Source organism: Rhineura floridana, chromosome 3 (assembly GCF_030035675.1).
Source record: "Rhineura floridana isolate rRhiFlo1 chromosome 3, rRhiFlo1.hap2, whole genome shotgun sequence".
NCBI classification, from domain to species: domain Eukaryota; kingdom Metazoa; phylum Chordata; class Lepidosauria; order Squamata; family Rhineuridae; genus Rhineura; species Rhineura floridana.
This window is the reverse complement of record NC_084482.1, coordinates 129,198,187-129,217,152: the sequence shown is the minus strand read 5'-3', so window position 1 is coordinate 129,217,152 and position 18,966 is coordinate 129,198,187. Positions and strand designations below refer to the sequence as shown.

The 18,966-nt window shown below is 42.2% G+C and overlaps 1 protein-coding gene across 7 annotated transcripts in view; it reads right to left on the bottom strand.

Moving 5' to 3' along the window:
• Window positions 1-18,966, bottom strand: part of HEMK1 (HemK methyltransferase family member 1) — a 70,668-nt gene that overhangs the window by 17,159 nt on the left and 34,543 nt on the right. For all 7 annotated transcript variants that reach the window (XR_009761457.1, XR_009761456.1, XM_061617868.1 and 4 more), the window contains 5 exons: window positions 13,965-14,126; window positions 10,942-11,006; window positions 7,729-7,778; window positions 2,497-2,602; window positions 1,213-1,308 (listed from right to left, as the gene is read on the bottom strand). Coding sequence is in view for 5 of the 7 variants with exons in the window: in XM_061617868.1 (XP_061473852.1) it covers window positions 1,213-1,308; window positions 2,497-2,602; window positions 7,729-7,778; window positions 10,942-11,006; window positions 13,965-14,126 (479 nt within the window). In the remaining 2 variants the exon portion in view is untranslated. The remainder of the gene's footprint in view (window positions 1-1,212; window positions 1,309-2,496; window positions 2,603-7,728; window positions 7,779-10,941; window positions 11,007-13,964; window positions 14,127-18,966) is intronic.

Below are 18,966 nucleotides of genomic sequence, written 5' to 3'. Positions count from 1 at the left end.
TGCCGCTCCCGGTGGGGGGTCGTTGAGTCAACTTCCTTCACACGCTGCAGAGCATGTCTAGAGTATAGTTAGGGACTCTAGTGAGTTAGCGTAGGGTTTCCTATGAAGCGCAATGCCTTTGATGTATCCATTACTCTAATAAAACGAGATTTACTTGCACACACACTCCAGCCTCATTCTTTCGGCTCTGGACAGGACACTTTACAGAGATGCTCACTAGCAGAACTAGGTTTTCTGGTTGATGGGAGTATCCTTAATACCACCAAGTCACACATTCTAACATCTCTGTCATCATAGCAGGGCAGATTATTTAGAGAAGCCGCTGGTTGCCGGCCTTTACTTTTCCCAAAGAAACTGCTTCAAATCAGGGCAATACACTATTTTAGGATCACTTGCCAAGTATTACCTCTTGTAATTCCACTGCCTCCAGTGATTCCTTCCATCTACTTTTTAAATGCTTCTTTCATAATTCCATTTTTAATCTCTAAATTTCAGAGGTTAGCAGAGTTTGGGGTGGGGATTTGGATTGGATAGAAATTTCCCACTGCTAATTCCCTCTGACTACTGCGTGTGGAAAAAACACTGGCGTGAGCTCCTCCTTCCACCCAATATACATGCAGGCAGGTGGAAGTGGAGGAACTCCACTACCAGCAGCCAGACCCAAGTGGGGGGTGGAGCTGAGCTGGCCCCAGATCTGCTGGATCCAGAGCTAGCCTGGCTCTCATTACATGACGACATCAGGCCCCAGCTTCAGGCTGACACATTGATCAGCCTGCCACCTCCTTCTGTCCTGGCCAGTGTGCGCGTCAGGGCTGCAGATGTGGCGGTGGCTCCGCCATTCCACAACCACCCTCCCCATCTGCATTTTTAAAAATTGCTTTCTAACTTTCTTAGTGACCTTCAGGCATACTAAGCAACAGTGCCTTCAGCTAGTTATATTGACATGTAAAAGTGGAGTATGCAAGCAAGGGAAGGTTTCTTTTCTGTTGTGTGCTTCTCCTGAAACCCCAATCTATCTGAGGTAGGGACAGAAAAGGAAGAGAACTGGGAAAGACAGAAGTTGCTCCCATTTGCATATTTCTGCCCTTCTCTCCCCTCCAGCCTATTTCAGCTGCGGAGGCAGATGGCATCCCTCTGGAAGCCTCATTCTCAGTTCCTTCCAATAGAGCCCCTCTATAGTCTAAAAAGAAAGCAGTGACAGTTAGAACTCACCCAGAATCCCTGAGGATGCGTGAAGCCAGATTCAAAATTTCTTTGATTACACTCATCCCATCATTTCCTCCATCCAGAGCACCAAGGTCCTCATATCTGGAGACAAAAGACAAGATCAGAAAAATAAAGCATTACCTAACTTTACAGACAACAACAAAACATGCAGTGCTCCCTGAAATCAGAGGTGGGGAATTTGGAGAATGGAAAATTATGATATGGCATTTTCACTGGGAAACACTGAACACCCAGTTTATCATTTTTGGGATGATAACCACTCATTTCCTCACTGTTGCTCACTGACTGATTGGTGCCCAACACACTAATTCCATGAGATCAGTGTTCTCACTCTTGCCTCACCTACATGAATTATTAAGGGTCAAACTGAATGTGACAGATGCAGGTCCATTTATGTAAACACAGAGATTATCTACTTTACAAAGAAACTGGGGCTGCTGGTGATTTGGCTTTAACAGCAGAAAGGGTATGCAGGTGATGATTGCAGAATCCTTCTTTCTGCTCGCTCAGCCCTTCTCTCCAAGATAAGCACCCTTGATCCCTGCTGGAGCTCGCTGAGGAGAAGAGCCCTTAGGGTGGAGGCAGACTGAAGGAAGGAAAGGTTGGGGGGGGGGAGAAACATACTTCCATTATTCTAAAGCCCTAGATGCATTGTTTTAGTTTAATAATAGGAGTTGTAGCTCCTTGAAGTAAATGTCTGGAAGTGGCTGAAAGGCAGTTTTATCACTGCTAGGTCCTTAGGACCAATCAGATCTCTTAGGGGCTAAATTAGACATGACATGAGAGATCTGTGGATAAGATCTTGCATCATTTTTTAAAACGGTTAATAGCAGCTGTGGGGCATCGCAATTTGGGTGGGGACTGGCTTTTTTTTATTAAAAAAAAACTTTTCCTGCTATGCAATCTTCCCAATGAAAACATTCCCCCACAAAGCTGCTATTTGTCCCATAAGGCAAAACATACAATTTTATCCCAGTGGAGCAAACAGCAGCTCCAGAAAGACTTATTTTAATTGGGAAAACACAGGAACGTAGGAAACTGCATTATACCAAGTCAGACTATTGGCCCATCTAGCTAAGATTGTTTGGTACTGATCAGCAGCAGCTCTCCAAGGTTTCGGACAATACCCTTTTTTCCAGCCCTATCGAGAGTTGTCAGGGATTGACCCTGGGACCCAGTTTGGCTTTTAGAATGCCAGCAATCCTCATCAAAGAGCAAGGGAAAAACAAAACAGAGAAAGGAAGAAAGAAGGATGAGGTTTTTGGCTACCTGAGGATTTCAGCTGCCAACTGACTCATGTCTTCATGGAAAACATAAGGTGGATTACTGATTATAGTGTCTACCAGACCCCAGGGCTGTAGGCATTTCCAAGAACCTACAATGAAGAAAGGATCAAAACAAACTTTAGATATAATAATAGGCTCAAAGGTTATTCACCAAATTAAATTTGTTTATCCTTCAATTGATGTATACCTCCTGATCTGCCGGAGTAACTAGCAATTAACACTTTGGTATGGATTGGATGAACATTCCAGGTTCCAGGGTTAATGAAGCAGGGAATGAGTGCAAGGGTCAGGCACTCCTCTCCCATTCCTCCTCTCCTCTGATCGAAGGGCAGAAGTGAGGAATAAGTGCTTGGCCCAGATACAAAATCATGGCTTATGAAACCTACAGTGATCACCCAAACAAAGTCATTACCTTCCCCACCCAAAAATCAAGCACATAAAAAACCCTGAAAACTGCAAAACAAATTTTAATGGAACTAACAATTACAGCAGTGATGTGTGTGTGAGTGTGTGTGTGAGTGTGTGTGTGTGTGTGTGTGTGTGTGTGTGTGTGTGTGTGTGTGTGTGTGAGAGAGAGAGAGAGAGAGAGAGTGTGTGAGTGTGTGAGTGAGTGTGTGAGTGAGTGTGTGTGTGAGAGAGAGAGAGAGAGAGAGAGAGAGAGAGTGTGTGAGTGTGTGAGTGAGTGTGTGAGTGAGTGTGTGAGTGAGTGTGTGAGTGAGTGTGTGAGTGAGTGAGTGAGTGAGTGAGTGTGTGAGTGAGTGAGTGTGTGAGTGAGTGAGTGAGTGAGTGAGTGAGTGTGTGAGTGAGTGAGTGAGTGAGTGAGTGAGTGAGTGAGTGAGTGAGTGAGTGAGTGAGTGAGTGAGTGAGTGAGTGAGTGAGTGAGTGAGTGAGTGAGTGAGTGAGTGAGTGAGTGAGTGAGTGAGTGAGTGAGTGAGAGAGAGAGAGAGAGAGAGAGAGAGAGAGAGAGAGAGAGTGAGAAGAGTGGTGCTCTCCTGGCAGTGGAGCTGTGTTTGTTGGGACTGGGCAACCTGGTAGTGAGGTTAGGAGAGCTCTGGGTGGGTGGTGGTCCCACAACTGCATGCATACCTGCAGGGCCACAGTCATCAACTCAGAACTTCCTGACCTCACTACCTTGTGCTTCCATTTCCGTCCTGGTGGGCAATAGCTCCATGGGAGGGGTGTGCTGCTGCTCTACTCCTCCCATGTGCTGCTGCTGGGCTGTTGTATTGGGCTGGATTGTAAAGAACAACATAGGAAATTGTGGCAGTTTTAGAATAGCAGCTTATGAGAGCTAAAGGGCATACATTTCTTAGCACTATATTGGGTGCAGGGACATGCCAATGGCTATATAGAATCAGCCTTAAATAAAATGCTGTACATAGTAAAACATTCCCAGTATCATGAATTCCAATGCCCTATGGTTTTCAAAAGCCAAACTGTGGCTATAGCTATATCTGCTTTTTTAAAAATCTGGCAAAATGTGGATATCTATTTGGACATTTTAATGTTGACTTATGTGTTTTATCTTGGTCAGTCAGTGTGTTTCCCTGCTGATTATTCAACATCCCTACTCTTGGTTTAAATTTCCCTTTAATTTATCTAATCTTTTGGAATAGTGCTCTTGTTCTGCCTTTTTTGTTCTCTTCTATTCCTATATAATAATTATTGTAATCGTTCTTTGTCCCTATGTACTAGTCATTGTATATGTTGCATTTAGGTTCTAACCGTGTTTCTTTCTCTTTTGCTTTCCTTCTCTCTTTAACCATTTTAAGAGTCTCATCAGTCATCCATTGAGGTCTTTCTCTCTTTTTAGCTAGAGGTATTGTCTTTTTGCATTCTTCCCTGATAAAGTCTCTGACTTCAATCCATGGTTCTTTTGGTTCTCTATTGACTAAGTTTAAAGCCTCAAATCTCTTTCTTGTTTGATATTATTATTATTCTGGGATGTTATTTAAATTGTATTGTGGCATTATGATTGCTTTGTTCTTCTTCTTTAGCTTTACTCTGATTTTTGATACGACCAGTTCATGATCCGTACCGCAGTCTGCTCCTGGTCTTGTTTTTGCAGGAAGTACGGAACTTCTCCATCTTCTGCTACCAATTATATAATCAATTTGATTCCTATATTGACCATTTGGTGATGTCCACGTGTACAGTCGTCTTTTTGGTTGCTCAAAAATGTGTTTGCAAAGAACAAATGATTGGCTTCACAGAATTCAATAAGTCTCTCTTGCGCTTCATTTCTATCTCAGTCATCACAGCAGGGCAGATTATTTAGAGAAGCAGCTGGTTGCTGGGCTTTACTTTTCCCAAAGCAACCCCATTTCTTCCTAATTTCTTATTCTCTGCTTAAAATATTTTGTAGTTGCATGACTGAAAGTATCCCATTCCCGTCCATTTTAATTCACTCATGCCAAGTATTGCAATGCTGATGCTTTCCATTTCTTGCTTGACAATTTCTAACTTTCCCTGGTTCATGCTTCTCACATTCCATGTTCCTATTGTGTATGTTGTACAACTACAGACTCTCCTTTTGCATCTGTGCACCTCAGCCTCTGGGCTTCCATTCGGCTTTGACCCAGAGGCATCATTAGTCCAAGCTGAATTTAGAAAGGGAAGAGGTACCAGAAACATACATTGGATGATGGAACAGACCAAGACATTTCAGAAGAAAATTACCTTGTGCTTTATAGATTATAACAAAGGCTTTGATTGTATAGATCATAAGAACTATGGAATGCTTTAAAAGAAATGGGGGTGCCTCAGCATCTGATTGTTCTGATGTGCAACCTATACTCTGCACAAGAGGCTACTGTAAGAACAGAATATGGAGAAACCAATTGGTTCCCAATCAAAAAGGATGCGAGATTTTATCACCCTATTTGTTTAACCTATATGCAGAACATTGATACTGAAAGTGGGATTGGGCCAAGATGAAGGAGGTGTGAAAATTGGAGGGAGAAATATATGCAGACGATACCATACTACTAGCAGAAAGTAGTAATGATTTGAACCAATGCTGATGAAAGTTAAAGAGGTAAGCACAAAAGCAGGATTACAGCTGAAAGTCAAGAAGACTAAAGTAATGACAACAGAAAATCTACATAACTTTAAAGTTGAGAAAGAGGACATTGAACTTGTCAAGGATTATTAAAGAGAAATTTAAACCAAGAGTAGGGATGCTGGATAATCAACAGGGGAACACACTGACTGACCAAAATAAAATAAAAGGAAGATTGAAGCAATACACTGAAGAACTCTATAAAAGAGATGCAAGGATGACAGATTGAACTGAAGTCAGGGACATAATCAGAGAAGAATGCAAAAAGACAATACCTCTTGTTAAAAAGAGAGAAAGACCTCAACGGATGACTGAAGAAACTCTTAATATGGTTAAAGAGAGAAGGAAAGCAAAAGCAAGAGGAGATAGAAACACGGTCAGAACCCTAAATGCAACTATACAACGACTAGTACATAGGGACAAAGAAAACTATTACAATAGTTATTGTATAGAAATAGAAAAGGACAACAAAATGGGAAGAACAAGAGCCCTATTCCAAAAGATTAGAGAAATGAAAGGGAAATTTAAACGAGTAGGGATGTTGAATCAACAGGGGAACACACTGACTGACTGAGATGAAATAAAAGGAAAATGGAAGCAATACACTGAAGAACTCTATAAAAGAGATGACAGGATGACAGATTCATTCATGGAGGAACCGTATGATGAAGAACCAGAAATTTTAGAATGTGAGATAAAGCTGCTCTTAAAATACTTGGAAGAAACAAATCGCCAGGAATAGATGGCATACCAATAGAGTTGCTACAAGTTACTGGGACTGAATCTGCGATGAAATGCTGTTGGAAGTTAAAGAGGAAAGCACATAAGCAGGATTATAGCTGAATGTTAAGAAGACTAAAGTAATGACAACAGAAGATTTATGTAACTTCAAAGCTGATAATGAGGACATTGAACTTGTCAAGGATTATCAATACCTTGGCACAGTCATCAACCAAAATGGAGATAATAGAAAATATCTTCAAATGCAAAGATGTATCAGTGAACACTAAAGTCAGGATTTGACCATGAAAAAGTGGGTAAGAGAAAAATCAGCTCATTTGAAATGTGGTGTTGGAACAGAGCTTTGCAGATACCATGGACCGCGAAAAAGACCAATAATTGGGCGTTAGAACAAATTAAACCTGAACTATCAACAGAAGCTAAAATGATGAAACTGAGGTTATCATACTTTGGACACATCATGAGAAGACATGATTCACTAGAAAAGACCATACTGCTGGGAAAAACAGAAGGGAGTAGAAAAAGAGGAAGGCCAAACAAGAGATGGATTGATTCCATCAAGGAAGCCACAGACCTGAATTTACAAGATCTGAACAGGGTGGTTCATGACAGATGCTCTTGGAGGTTGCTGATTCATAGGGTCTTGAAGGCACATAACACACACAAACAGATGTATCAATGGCTATTGTATTTTTAATGTGAGGTGATGGGTTTTCCCTGTTTTCCTACATTCTTCTTTCTGTGTTAATTTTGGTACTAAAAAAATCTGGCAAAATGGCCACTTCAAGAGTCTCTGAAGGCATCTGAGCCAGTAAGTCAGAAAAGGAACTGTCTTCAAGAGAGGAAAAGATTACTGAAGTGGAACCAGGTTAATTTACCTCAACATTCAGACTGTTCACAAAAATCAGTGAGCCACTACATTGAAAGCATTGTGCTGCCGTTTAAAGCTTCAGCTTAACACATTTCACATGTTTATAAAACACACTTCAATTAAAAAAAAACAGGGACTGAGCTCATAAACACATTAAAAATTAGCAAAAAATCAACAAAATAGCTGTAAATAAAAGTAAAAGACAGCACTAAAAGCACTAAGACAGAAATACAAAATATGACAGTGATTAATGGTATTTGCCTAGCACCTAAAGAACGTTAATGTAGACACCAGGTGAGCCTTCCTAGAGAGAGAGTTCCACAAGTGGGGTGCAACACCCTCTCGCATATTGCTAACCTCCTCATTTCAGGTGGTGGTGAAGGACCTGGAGGAGATCCTTCCAGGAAGACCATAAACATACAGGCGGATTGATGTGGGAGAAGATGTTCCAGCTCTCTTGTATTTTCACACAATAAATCCTGTCCCTGCCCTTCCCCTGCTGCTGTTTCAAATGGGAAACTGTAAATATGAAAGAGACTTACTTGAAGACACATCATGGTGAAGAATCTTTATCCTGTCCTGCAGATGTAACCTTTGGGAAAGAGATCATGCCCAAGACACAGGTCACCATTTAACATATTATAATTAAAAACAATATTAAACGCAATCACAGGTAGAAAACCACTGCAATAATCAACAGGAAAGTTCTCCACTCCCAAAACTGTGAAATTATGTTGTTCTCTTTAGCACAAACTCAACACAAAAAATGAGTTGTTATTGGTGTAACCCATTATTTATACAGAACATGTCTTCAGCAATGGATTTGGCATTCCTTATTGCTGTCTTCCCCCCACCCAAGGAAAAAATATACTGCATGGGAAGTCACTATAAAGCTGAGAACGACTAGTTTTGCTGAGGGTTATCCAACTGTCAGTGACTGAATCTGCACACTTAGGTGTCCAACGTTCTGTTCAGTCAAGCATACCACTAAAAATCTCCTATCTGTGAATGCCCTCTATAGACTCGCTTCTCTCTTGTTTGCACTACGTTGACAGATATTCCTTATTTTAAGTGAATGATAGGGTGAAGCTACAACACAGAGCAACTGACTGCAAAGGTTATGCTGCTGCTATGACATGGCCAGTTCCACTGTATCCATAACAGAGCCACAGTGGGATTTGCTGTGGGCGGACAAGAGTTGAGAAGAGATTTAAAGGAGAGAAAGAGATATTTTGATGCTGGGGGAAGGGGTGCAGAGAGGGAGAGGGAGAGGGAGGGAAGAAGTCAGGCAGATTAGCTTGAGCTGAACCGAGCCATCAAGAAAAACGCTAAGGGAGATGTGACAAGGGATGAGCAGGGATTGACAGCACTGGGGAGCTCTGATCAGGAGCTCCCAAACTGAACCAATTCCAGTGGGGTTTGTTATTTGGTGCCAAATTTAAAAGGCTTGCCAAGGAACAAAACGGAGTGCATTATAAGACTCCCAATTATTCTTTTGCAGCCATGTCTTTACCTGTCCCACACCTGATGTCGCATAGGACATCAGGTGTGGGGCAGCTGGGAAAATGGTCTCACAGGCCAAATTAGGATCCCTTCCAGGTCTAATCTGGCCTATAGGTTTCCCACTGCTGCCATAGAGGAAGGGCAAAAAGAGAGATACGGATTATACAAAATGAATTTTTGCAAATGTATTATATTCTGGTGATGGCTACAGAACAGTTATTATGTGAGTGGAAGCAGAGAGAACAGCTGTTTGACAAGTCCCTGCATGATCAACAACAACAGTCAGGGGTGGAATTTAGGAACTAAAAGAAAGGGGCCCAAGTTCCCTGGCCATGTGCCAGTTTCTCACTACCAGGGATGATAAGCAGAAGGCAAATCCTGACTAGGAATTAAGGATTCTCACCCCACCCCCCCAAAAGAAAAGTCATCAGTATACAACCACATGCCTTTGGGAGATACAGGTGTGGTAGTCATTAGCAGAGAATGGGTCTTACTCAAGTTTTGCCCACAGGGGAACGCACAACATTATAACATGCAGCTTTAAAAAGGCAGGGAAAGCCCACAATTGGCTTAGAACAGAAGATAACATGGCTAAACATGCTGGCCTCATGGAAAACAACTGTAGGGAAACAAACCTTGGCATCCTCTCAAGGTTAAACTTAAAAATGAAAAGGTGAACTTGCAAAGTTCTGTGTTTGTTTCCCACCAGCAGCTCCTTACCAGATTCTGCAGCATTAGCAGGTAAGGAGACCATTTGTCATCCAGAAAAGTGATATCCAGAAAAGTGAAAATTCTGTGGTTTCTGCCTCGCTCACCAGCAGCCCACAAGAAAGTGCCACACGTGGGAACAGGTGGAGCCTGCTCTGCTAAAGTCGGCTCATAACTCTGAGGGTTTTTTAAAAAAAATATTCCCAGGGTTGTTATCCTGAGACAATGAAATGTATATACAAAATAGGGAAACATATTTGGTCATATCCTTTTGCTGTCCATCTTGCTGTCCATTTCTCTCCAAGGTGAAAGAAGCATAAATCGAGAGCCAGGATAGGTGACTCTTTTTCAGCTCATTTCTGAGTTGGTCTGATTTACCAATTCAGTGCATAAAAAATTAAAGTTACTCAGATCTTGAAAATACCACCCCAAGATTATGCAGACAGGTCTGTAGACTTTTAGGCCTCATGTATCCCACCAAATATTACTAATAGCCCTTGTTTGTATACATAGCATCCTGTGCCCCATATGCAGGTGGTTTATCTTATCCCTAAGGAGAGGGATAATATACAGAGGGGTAAGAGAGCCCCTTTTGAAAATGAACTCATCAACAGTCCTCCCCACTACTTAGATAACCTAATAATGAAAAACCAAATCTGTCTCTCTGCAGCCAGGAGTAGATTACATGAAGAAAGTCAGAAGCCTCCCTTTCTTACTCAGCATCAGGCACTCCCAATCCTTTAAAGCACTAAGGTTTAACAAATGCTAGTGCTTGAATTTGTCTCTAGATAGCACTGAGAATACAACAGATAGGGGCACAGCTCAGATCCCATGCTTTATATGCAGAAGACCCCCCAATTCAATCCCTGTAATTTCCAATTTAAAAGGGCTGAGAAGGACTTCTGCCTCCTGCAAGACTGAAGAGTATGTTTACTACTTGTAGTTGTAATCCAGCAACATTTTCAGAGGGCCACAGGTGCGCTACTCCTGCCTTAAATGGTAAAGAGCTTTATGCCCAGATGGCTTTAGTGGCAATTTCCATTCTTTTTTGCACGTGTGACATTTTAAGTGCCTTAAGTCTTCTTTAAAACTGAAGTTTTTAAAAATTATTCTAGTGCACTTTGTGCTATATACTAGATTTATACTTCTGCTATATCAAATGCTTGGGTAGGTAGGCTAGTAAGTTATTAAAAATGTTTAGGTTGTCTTGTAGATTTCAAGAGCTCCTATAGTAGAGGACAAGTGGGACCAGCAATAAAATGTTGCAGTGTGGAGTGCTCATAACGCTGCATTCTATTCTCTTCCCCCACCCCACTGCCCCCACAATTTTCTGTTCTCAGTCCTCTATGGGCATTCTGTTCCCACCGGGCATGATCAGCCCTCATTGGGCTGTTGACAGGGGGAGTTCCTAAAGATTTTCTGTTCTTCTGGAAACCTTGGAGTTCCTTGAGTGTGGATGGATAGTGCCGTTTTGAATACAGGATGATCCATACTCAGAGAACATGTTGGCTATTAGTGAGTATACATAGGATATGCACTCTTACCTTTTAGCATTTTCATTGGTAAGATTCACAGCAGCTTGTAATTTATCCATGGCGATGACTCTGCTCTGAAGGAAACAAATACAACAGAAGCAAACATGAAATCATTTCTTGGGGATGGATGGAAAAAAATATCCTTGGTGAAAGAAGCAACTGAGGTGAGTGATGCCGGTGTAATATTTTGGAAAATAGCTCTTTCCAATTTTATAATAGCTGTGGCATGGATAGACTTTAAAATATCAATCCCTGGGAAAATTCTAGAGCGGATTATAAAGCGGTCAGTCTGTAAGCACCTTGAAAACAATGCAGTGATTACTAGAAGCCATCATAGATTTATGAAGAACACATCCTGCCAGACTAATCTTATCTCATTTTTTGATCAGGTAACCTCTCTGGTGGACTGTGGGAATGCTGTCGACAAAATATACCTCGACTTCAGCAACGCTTTTGACAAAGTGCTCCATGATATTCTAATTAGCAAGCTAGCTAAATGTGGGCTGGATGTGGGCCACAGTTGGCTCCGGAATCATACTCAAAGAGTGCTTATCAATGGTTCCTTCTCAAACTGGGTGGAAGTGGGGTACCACAGGGCTCAGTCCTAGGCCCAGTGCTCTTCAGTATTTTTATTAATGACTTGGATGAGGAGGTACAGAGCATGCTTATCAAATTTGCAGATGATACACAATTGGAGGGCATAGCTAATACCATGGAAGACAGAAACAAAATTCAAAGGGACCTTGATAGGCTGGAGCATTGGGCTGAAAACAACAGAATGAAATTCAACAGGGATAAATGCAAAGTTCTACACTTAGGAAAAAGAAACCAAATGCACAGCTATAAAACGGGGGATACTTGGCTCAGCAATACGACATGTGAGAAGGATCTTGGAATTGTCGTTGATCACAAGCTGAATAGGAGCCAACAGTGTGGTGTGGCTGCAAAAAAGGCAAATGCTATATTAGGCTGCATTAACGTAAGTATAGTTTCCAAATCGCGTGAAGTACTAGTTTCCCTCTATTCAGCACTGGTTAGGCCTCATCTTGAATACTGCATCCAGTTCTGGTCTCTGCACTTCAAGAAGGATGCCAACAAACTGGAAAAGGTTCAGATGAAGGCCACCAAGGATGATCAGGAGACTGGAAACCAAGCCCTATGAGTAGAGACTGAAAGAACTGGGCATGTTTAGCTTGGAGAAGAGACGACTGAGGGGAGATATAATAGCACTCTTCAAGTAAATGAAAGGTTGTCACACAGAGGAGGGCTGGGATCTCTTCTCGATCGTCCCAGAGTGCAGGACACGAAATAATGGGCTCAAGTTGCAGGAAGCCAGATCTCGACTGGACATCAGGAAAAACTTCCTAACTGTTAGAGCCATACGACAATGGAACCAATTACCTAGAAAGGTAGTGGGCTCGCCAACACTGGAGGCATTTAAGAGGCAGCTGGACAGCCCTCTGTCGGGAATGCTTTGATTTGGATTCCTGCACTGAGCAGGGGGTTGGACTTGATGGCCTTATAGGCCCCTTCCAACTCTACTATTCTATGATTCACCTGAAAGGATCTACCATTGTTATTCTACCTGGATGAAATAACTTCCTGCTGGGCTAGATGAGATTGCCACCTGATACAACTAGTTAAGGGTTACGTTAACTAGATCCAGTAGAGGTTTGGCAGGCATCCTCACTTTTGACTTTCTTGAAGATTTTCTTATACTGACAGGCCTTTGCTGCTGTTTTATTTTTATTAGCCACTCACTTTACTGTATCTGTATTTTTATTTTTTAAATGATATGTTATATTTTAACACTGTAAAGTGCCCTGAATTTTATATGGCAGTATAAAAATACTTTTATAAATACATACATATTGGGGAATGTTGTTTTTCTGCTTGCTATGCATATGGACATCTCTTAAGAGATCACAACCAAATTTGGCATGATGGTTCCTGACATCAAGGGACAGGTTTCTATGTTTGGATACAACTGGATGTCATTTTGAATTAAGATGGTGTACTGAACCTTTCAAGACTGCACTCAATTTTAACCACTGATTTCAAAACTGAGCTCATTTCTTGGGTTCTTAGAATTCCCAATCAACACCAGGTACAATGCTGCTAGTGCAAATAGGGCTGTGCACAGCCCCCCTACCTGCCCTGTTGCTCTGATTCAGGGGACAGGTTCAGACCAATCACCCTGGGTTGTCCTCGGGACCACCCCCTTGCCCTCCTTGGATTTGCTCCTGATTAATTTCAGGGGCAGGGCTACTGCTGAATTAGTATTTTAAATCCCTAATTAAACATGTAGCAGTGAGAGCAATGGGTAAAGGAAACCCTGTGTCTCTTCCTCCTCTCCACAACTGAGAAGGGGGTAAATTCTGCAGGGTGCTGCAATGTCTCCCCCTACGATCAATGCCTCAGCGAGGGCATTGGGGAGGAGGCACTGCAGCACTCTGCGGAATCCACCCCTCCACTGAACAGCTGATAAGTGGAGGGTGATTCTGCCCTGGTGATGATGAGCAAACAACTTTTCTTTAGGAAAGCCACTTTTACAGCATCCCCCTTACTGTGGAGGATCACCAAGGGAATGATCCTAATTGAGGTGAGGTGATGCGAGGCAGCAGACAGCCCGGACGCTAGACCTACCTTCTCCAGGAAGACATAGTTGGTGATCCAGGGTAGGTCTTGGCCTTGTTTCCCCGCTCTGCCTGCCTCTTCTTCCTGCCCTATGCCCATCCCTTGACAGCCACAGACTGCTCTAGGTCATCCAACCTAACCGGAACAATCTGAACCCAACTCGGCCAAGGCCCAAATGCCTTCAAAGAGGCTCGATTCACCTCGGGCCTCGGTCGAACACAGAGCACTGCCCTAGTGCAAAATGAAATGTGAATGTGAATTTGTTTTTGCCTATTAGGCCTCAAATTATAAGCTTTTGGAAGCATAGGCTCTTCTTTCTTCCACTTGTTTCCTGATGAGAAAAGGGCAGGTATCGCAGCGTTATTGGTAGACATATAAATGAAAATTTCACTCACTTGAGGCAACTTTTTCAGAAGACTCAGAGCAACTGCTCCTGAGCCACAGCCAACCTCCAGGATCACAGGACCACAGGTTTCTGGGGACAACCGGGAATCCGTGCCATTTGCTGAGGCCAATCCCTTCTTGCATTCTTCATCCACAATAAGGGAAACCAATTCCTGGTAGGTAAAAACCAAGTCCTGTGATGAGTCAATATGAAGCCAGACCCTGACTTCTGTTTCCTGTCTGAAACTGTATGATGCTTTAGAGATTAGCTGGTTTGTTGAGGCCTGTACTTTAGTAGGCAACAGCCCAGGATACTAGAAAGAAGCTGTTGCCAATGAAAAGCTTGTCTCTCAATGCTACATTAATGATGTCTGCCCTATTTCTGCTACAGATTATGAGTAGCTTTTGTTATGAAATATTTATCCGGGGTAGTGGGCTACTAGCTATGATGGCTGTGCTGTGCCACCCTAGTCAGAGGCAGCATGCTTCTGAAAACCAGTTGCCGGAAGCCTCAGGAGGGGAGAGTGTTCTTGCACTCGGGTCCTGCTTGCGGGCTTCCCCCAGGCACCTGGTTGGCCACTGTGAGAACAGGATGCTGGACTAGATGGGCCACTGGCCTGATCCAGCAGGCTCTTCTTATGTTCTTAACAGGAGATATCCACACTGACAAGTGGAAAAGATAGGGATTATGCTAACGGTTCAATATAGGGCACCTTTCACCAATTTGGTGTCCTCCAGATGTTTTGAACTACAATTGCCATCAGCCCCAGCTAGCATTTGTTGGCTGGGGTTGGTGGGAGTTGCAGTCCAAAAAATTTGTTGGGTACCAGGATAGTGAAGGGGGTATTCAGTGCTGCAGGTGCTGCTCATATGCATTCCAGAGTTGAGTTTTCCTCAACTGAATGTGATAATGATGGCTTATAAGGCAAGGGGAGGGGGGAAGAGAACAAAATATCCAAAAAACAAATTCAACCTGGGCTACATTCTAACAAATGCAAAGCAGTACTGACAAAGAGGAAAAGATTAGTGTTTCTGGGGTAGGAGTGCTTCCATGTCCCTCCTGCCCTCCCAAATGGCATATCCACTCATTATTCTTTCCTCAAATAAAAATAAATAGAGCAGTTGTGGGGAATCCAAGGTCTTCCAGATGTTGCTGAACTCCCTGGCCATTGGCCATACTTGATAGGGATGAATGGTGTTGTAGTTCAGCAACATCTAGAGGGCCAAATGATCCCCACTCCTGGTTTAAAGGAACCAAATCCTCAGAATAGGGTAAGGTAGTAAAGCCTCACTATCATCCAAAGTTTTATGGCAATAGCACTGTGAGGGTGCAATCCAGGATTCCATTACAGATTCCCTCCTTCCAACTTGTTTCTGCATTTTTCTTTCTTCACACATACCCCTCGACATCCATCACTGAACCCAGTTGTTCACTACCACACATGCACTACCTCAACCTTTTATTCCCTCTTGCATATAAATGCCACACACCACCCTCTTACTCTCATTTATACAGCTCACACTCAGGGCCAATTCATATTTCCAATTTGAGGTGAGGTCCTCGTGCAGCAATCTTCATGCCCTTGTTTTCACCGGGGTGGTGTGTGTGTGAGGGTTGCATTTACTTGAAATTGCCTCAACATAAAAACATCCCAGATTATTATGTAGAGAAACATTAAGTTCTAAGTGTATTATTTAACATGGTAACATGAAGGATTCTAATGAGAGAACAGTTTCATCCAAATGAAATCTCGAAGTCCACTATATGAGAACGTCACATTACCCTGGAAAGAAGCACACAGGCTGAACACTGGTAGCAACACCACAGAAGGCCTAAGTGGGCCCACACCATGAGAATGGCCACGATGTGCAGTTGAAAACATACAACTTCATCTGGACTTTGGGAGGAAGGCTAGCATACCTGCGCAGGGGCTACTTCCATCCCTTTTAGTTGTCTTTGTTGTTGTTATTATTATTATTATCTTTATTTTTATCCCGCCCTTTTTCCAAAACTGGAACTCAAGGCGGCTTCCAGATAAGATAGATATAGTAACAGATAAGTAACATATAGTTACAAACATACAAAACTACCTTAAAAATCAGACTATTTGCAATATTAAAACCATTTAAACATACAGTTAAAATGAATCAAACTCAGTTAAACAATTATTATTATCATCTTTATTTTTGTTATTATCTTTGTTGATGCTGCACTGTAGGGGAAGCGAACAATTCACAAAGGATGGGGGAATCACAGTTCAAATCTGGAACATAGGTCACCTGTTGACTGGTATCCTTTAGATGTCATAATCCATAACGGACACGTTTGCGGACCTTGAAAGATCTCCAAAGGAAGGCAACATTTGGGGAGGTGCAGTTTCTGCAAGTCTGAGAGTGAAACACTGCTCTTGTGGAGCTTCCTCAGAATGCTCTAAAGGGGACAGAATTCATATTCCTTTTGGAATATAGACAGCCTTGCTGGAAACAATGACCAAAAGCAAATTTTCTTTGCCTCATAGGGAGGAAATAGGAAAAGAGCTGGTTAACATGCTGTTTGAAGAAAAATGTATCTGAGCACACAGAGTTGCCTGCTTTAGTAAGGTCAAGTTAACACTGGTTATTATCGCTTCAGTGTTTCTACTCTTACCTATAGAATATTCTTACTACTGCTGCAAGAAGGCTGATATCACACACAAACACTCAGAAAACAGGACTCTCTACCCAGTACTTTCATTTGTTTTGGTCTCTTTTTTTCAAATACAAAAATCAGAGATGAGAATGTGCTGTCAGCAGCAGTGAAAACAAGGGTTTTTCCTCGAATCTGCAGATGAAGTTTGTACCCATACCTAGAAAGCTTGGTCAGCAAAAATGCCCTTGAACAAGCCGGCTTTCTGGCAATTTGCGACAATGTGTGTTATTTATACAAAGTCCTCAGCAGTTCAGGAAAAAAATTCAGGTACCACGATGGAATGCAGAGCAGCTAAACTGCCAAAATGAGCAAACTACCCTGGAGCTTATACAATGGAGTTTATACAGTGCTTTTTTTTTTTTTTGGTTAAAAAAAATGAGGTGCCGGTACTTATACTTGAGAAAACTGCTGTGAGTGCCAGCACAAAACGGTTACCATGGGCAGCAAAAAAAGAAAATAAAAAAGGAGGTACCAGTACTCCATACTGGTGAGTTCCATCACACAAGGAAGGGTCCTGCTTTTCCCCTCTTCCTAATGTTTACAGCCTTAAGGATCAAAACTCCATGTAAAAAGAGGAAGACTCACTGAAACCTGGACCTGTTCCCAGTAAAGTAGGAATGAGACCAAAAGGCCCTGCAAGATCTTCTACCTGGGTCTTATCCATATCTTCCCCTTCATAGTCTGCCTCCTCAGAGGCATTTCTTATTGGCTGAGCTCAGATGAGAGAAAAGTGCTTTGGGAGCTCAGCAGTGGCCATGTGGTACATTCAACTCTGCTCACTCCTTTTGCTTTATAAGATTCAACTTTGCTCACCACTTTTGGTGGTTTACACTTTTCCACTATCATGCCTAATTTGACCCTTAATGGATCAATGAACATAATTTACTTATGGTATATAAAAGAGTGGGTTTAACTGCCTTTCCCATTCAGTGCAGAGGATATCTTGATTTACATTGCACTGAGTTCAGTGGGACAAGCATCTAGGTAAGTGCACATAGGACTACGACTTAAGTTAGTGCACCCCCAAAAGCTTTACTAAAATTGTTATCTTTAATATCTAGAAGGTATTGCATGTAGTAAGTAATTAAAATTAAACCAACTGAAGACATAGCACACACCTGAGCCTTCCTAGGTCCTGCTACTATCACACCTGCTCTCTGCACATATCCATGCTGTGTAGCAGCTTTACATAACATGGCAAAATCACATAAATCTATTGTAGCATTGCTGAAGAGCAAAATCCCACCACCGCTGTGTCTGTTCCCTAGCCCTCTGGTCCCAAAGAATCCCTTTTTGCCTGAAGTGAGCTGGTTAAACTCAGTGAGCTAGGGCAAGGTGAGTTGAAGTTTCCACGAAAAGCCTCTATTGAAAGCTCCACCTCGCTTTACCAGGGGTAGAGATCCTATGGCCCCCTGCTTGATTTCATCTTTTTAATTTACAAAAAGTATATTCCATATAGAATCCTCAGGTGTGGGCAACCTCCCTCCCTCTTCAGGGATAGTTATTATCCTATTACATCTTCACCTCTGTAGCCAGAGCTTCAGGAGACGGAAACACTCTAGAATGTATCTTTCTTGGAAATAATAGTATTTTTACTGATTGTATGTATAATTCATTTAACATCCTATAATACAATAAATACATTGAATTAATGCAATTAGTTAATACATACTTGGGGGTGTCCTGCTTTTTCTTCTGTGGGTCAACAGCTCGACAGAGTTCCTGTTCTATACACTGATGTGGGGCCTCTTGAAATTATTGAGCGCCCAATCTTTCTCTCTGCATAATCTAATCAGAACCACACTGTATCATTTAGTGATTGGCTATAGCCCCAAGAATGCAAGAAGAGCCCTAAAACTCTCCAAGAAGTACTGTAAAATCCCATTGAAAAATTCACTTAAAGCATTTGTTAAGCAAGGAACAAGAGTCTTTCTTTTTGCTCACCTGGAAATTGCTATCTCAGAACAGCCCTCTTCTTTTGTGAGTCTTAGTAATCAAAGGCTATAACTGCCTCTGAATCCCTCTCTTCATTGTCCTTCAAATGTATCCTCTGTTAGTTTTGCTGGCAGACATTCTGCCTAAGGCTCCATCTGTACTATACATTTAAAGCAGCATTATACTACTTTAAACAGCCATGGCTTCCCCCAAAGTAACCTGGGAATTACAGAGATACAATTCCTAGAGTCCCCTGGGAAGAGGGATTGATTGTGAAGCCACTCTGATATTTTTAGCTCTGTGATGGGAATAGGGAGTCTCTGAACAACTCTCAACATCCTTTACAAACCACAGTAACCAGGATTCTTTGGCAGAAGCCATGACTGTTT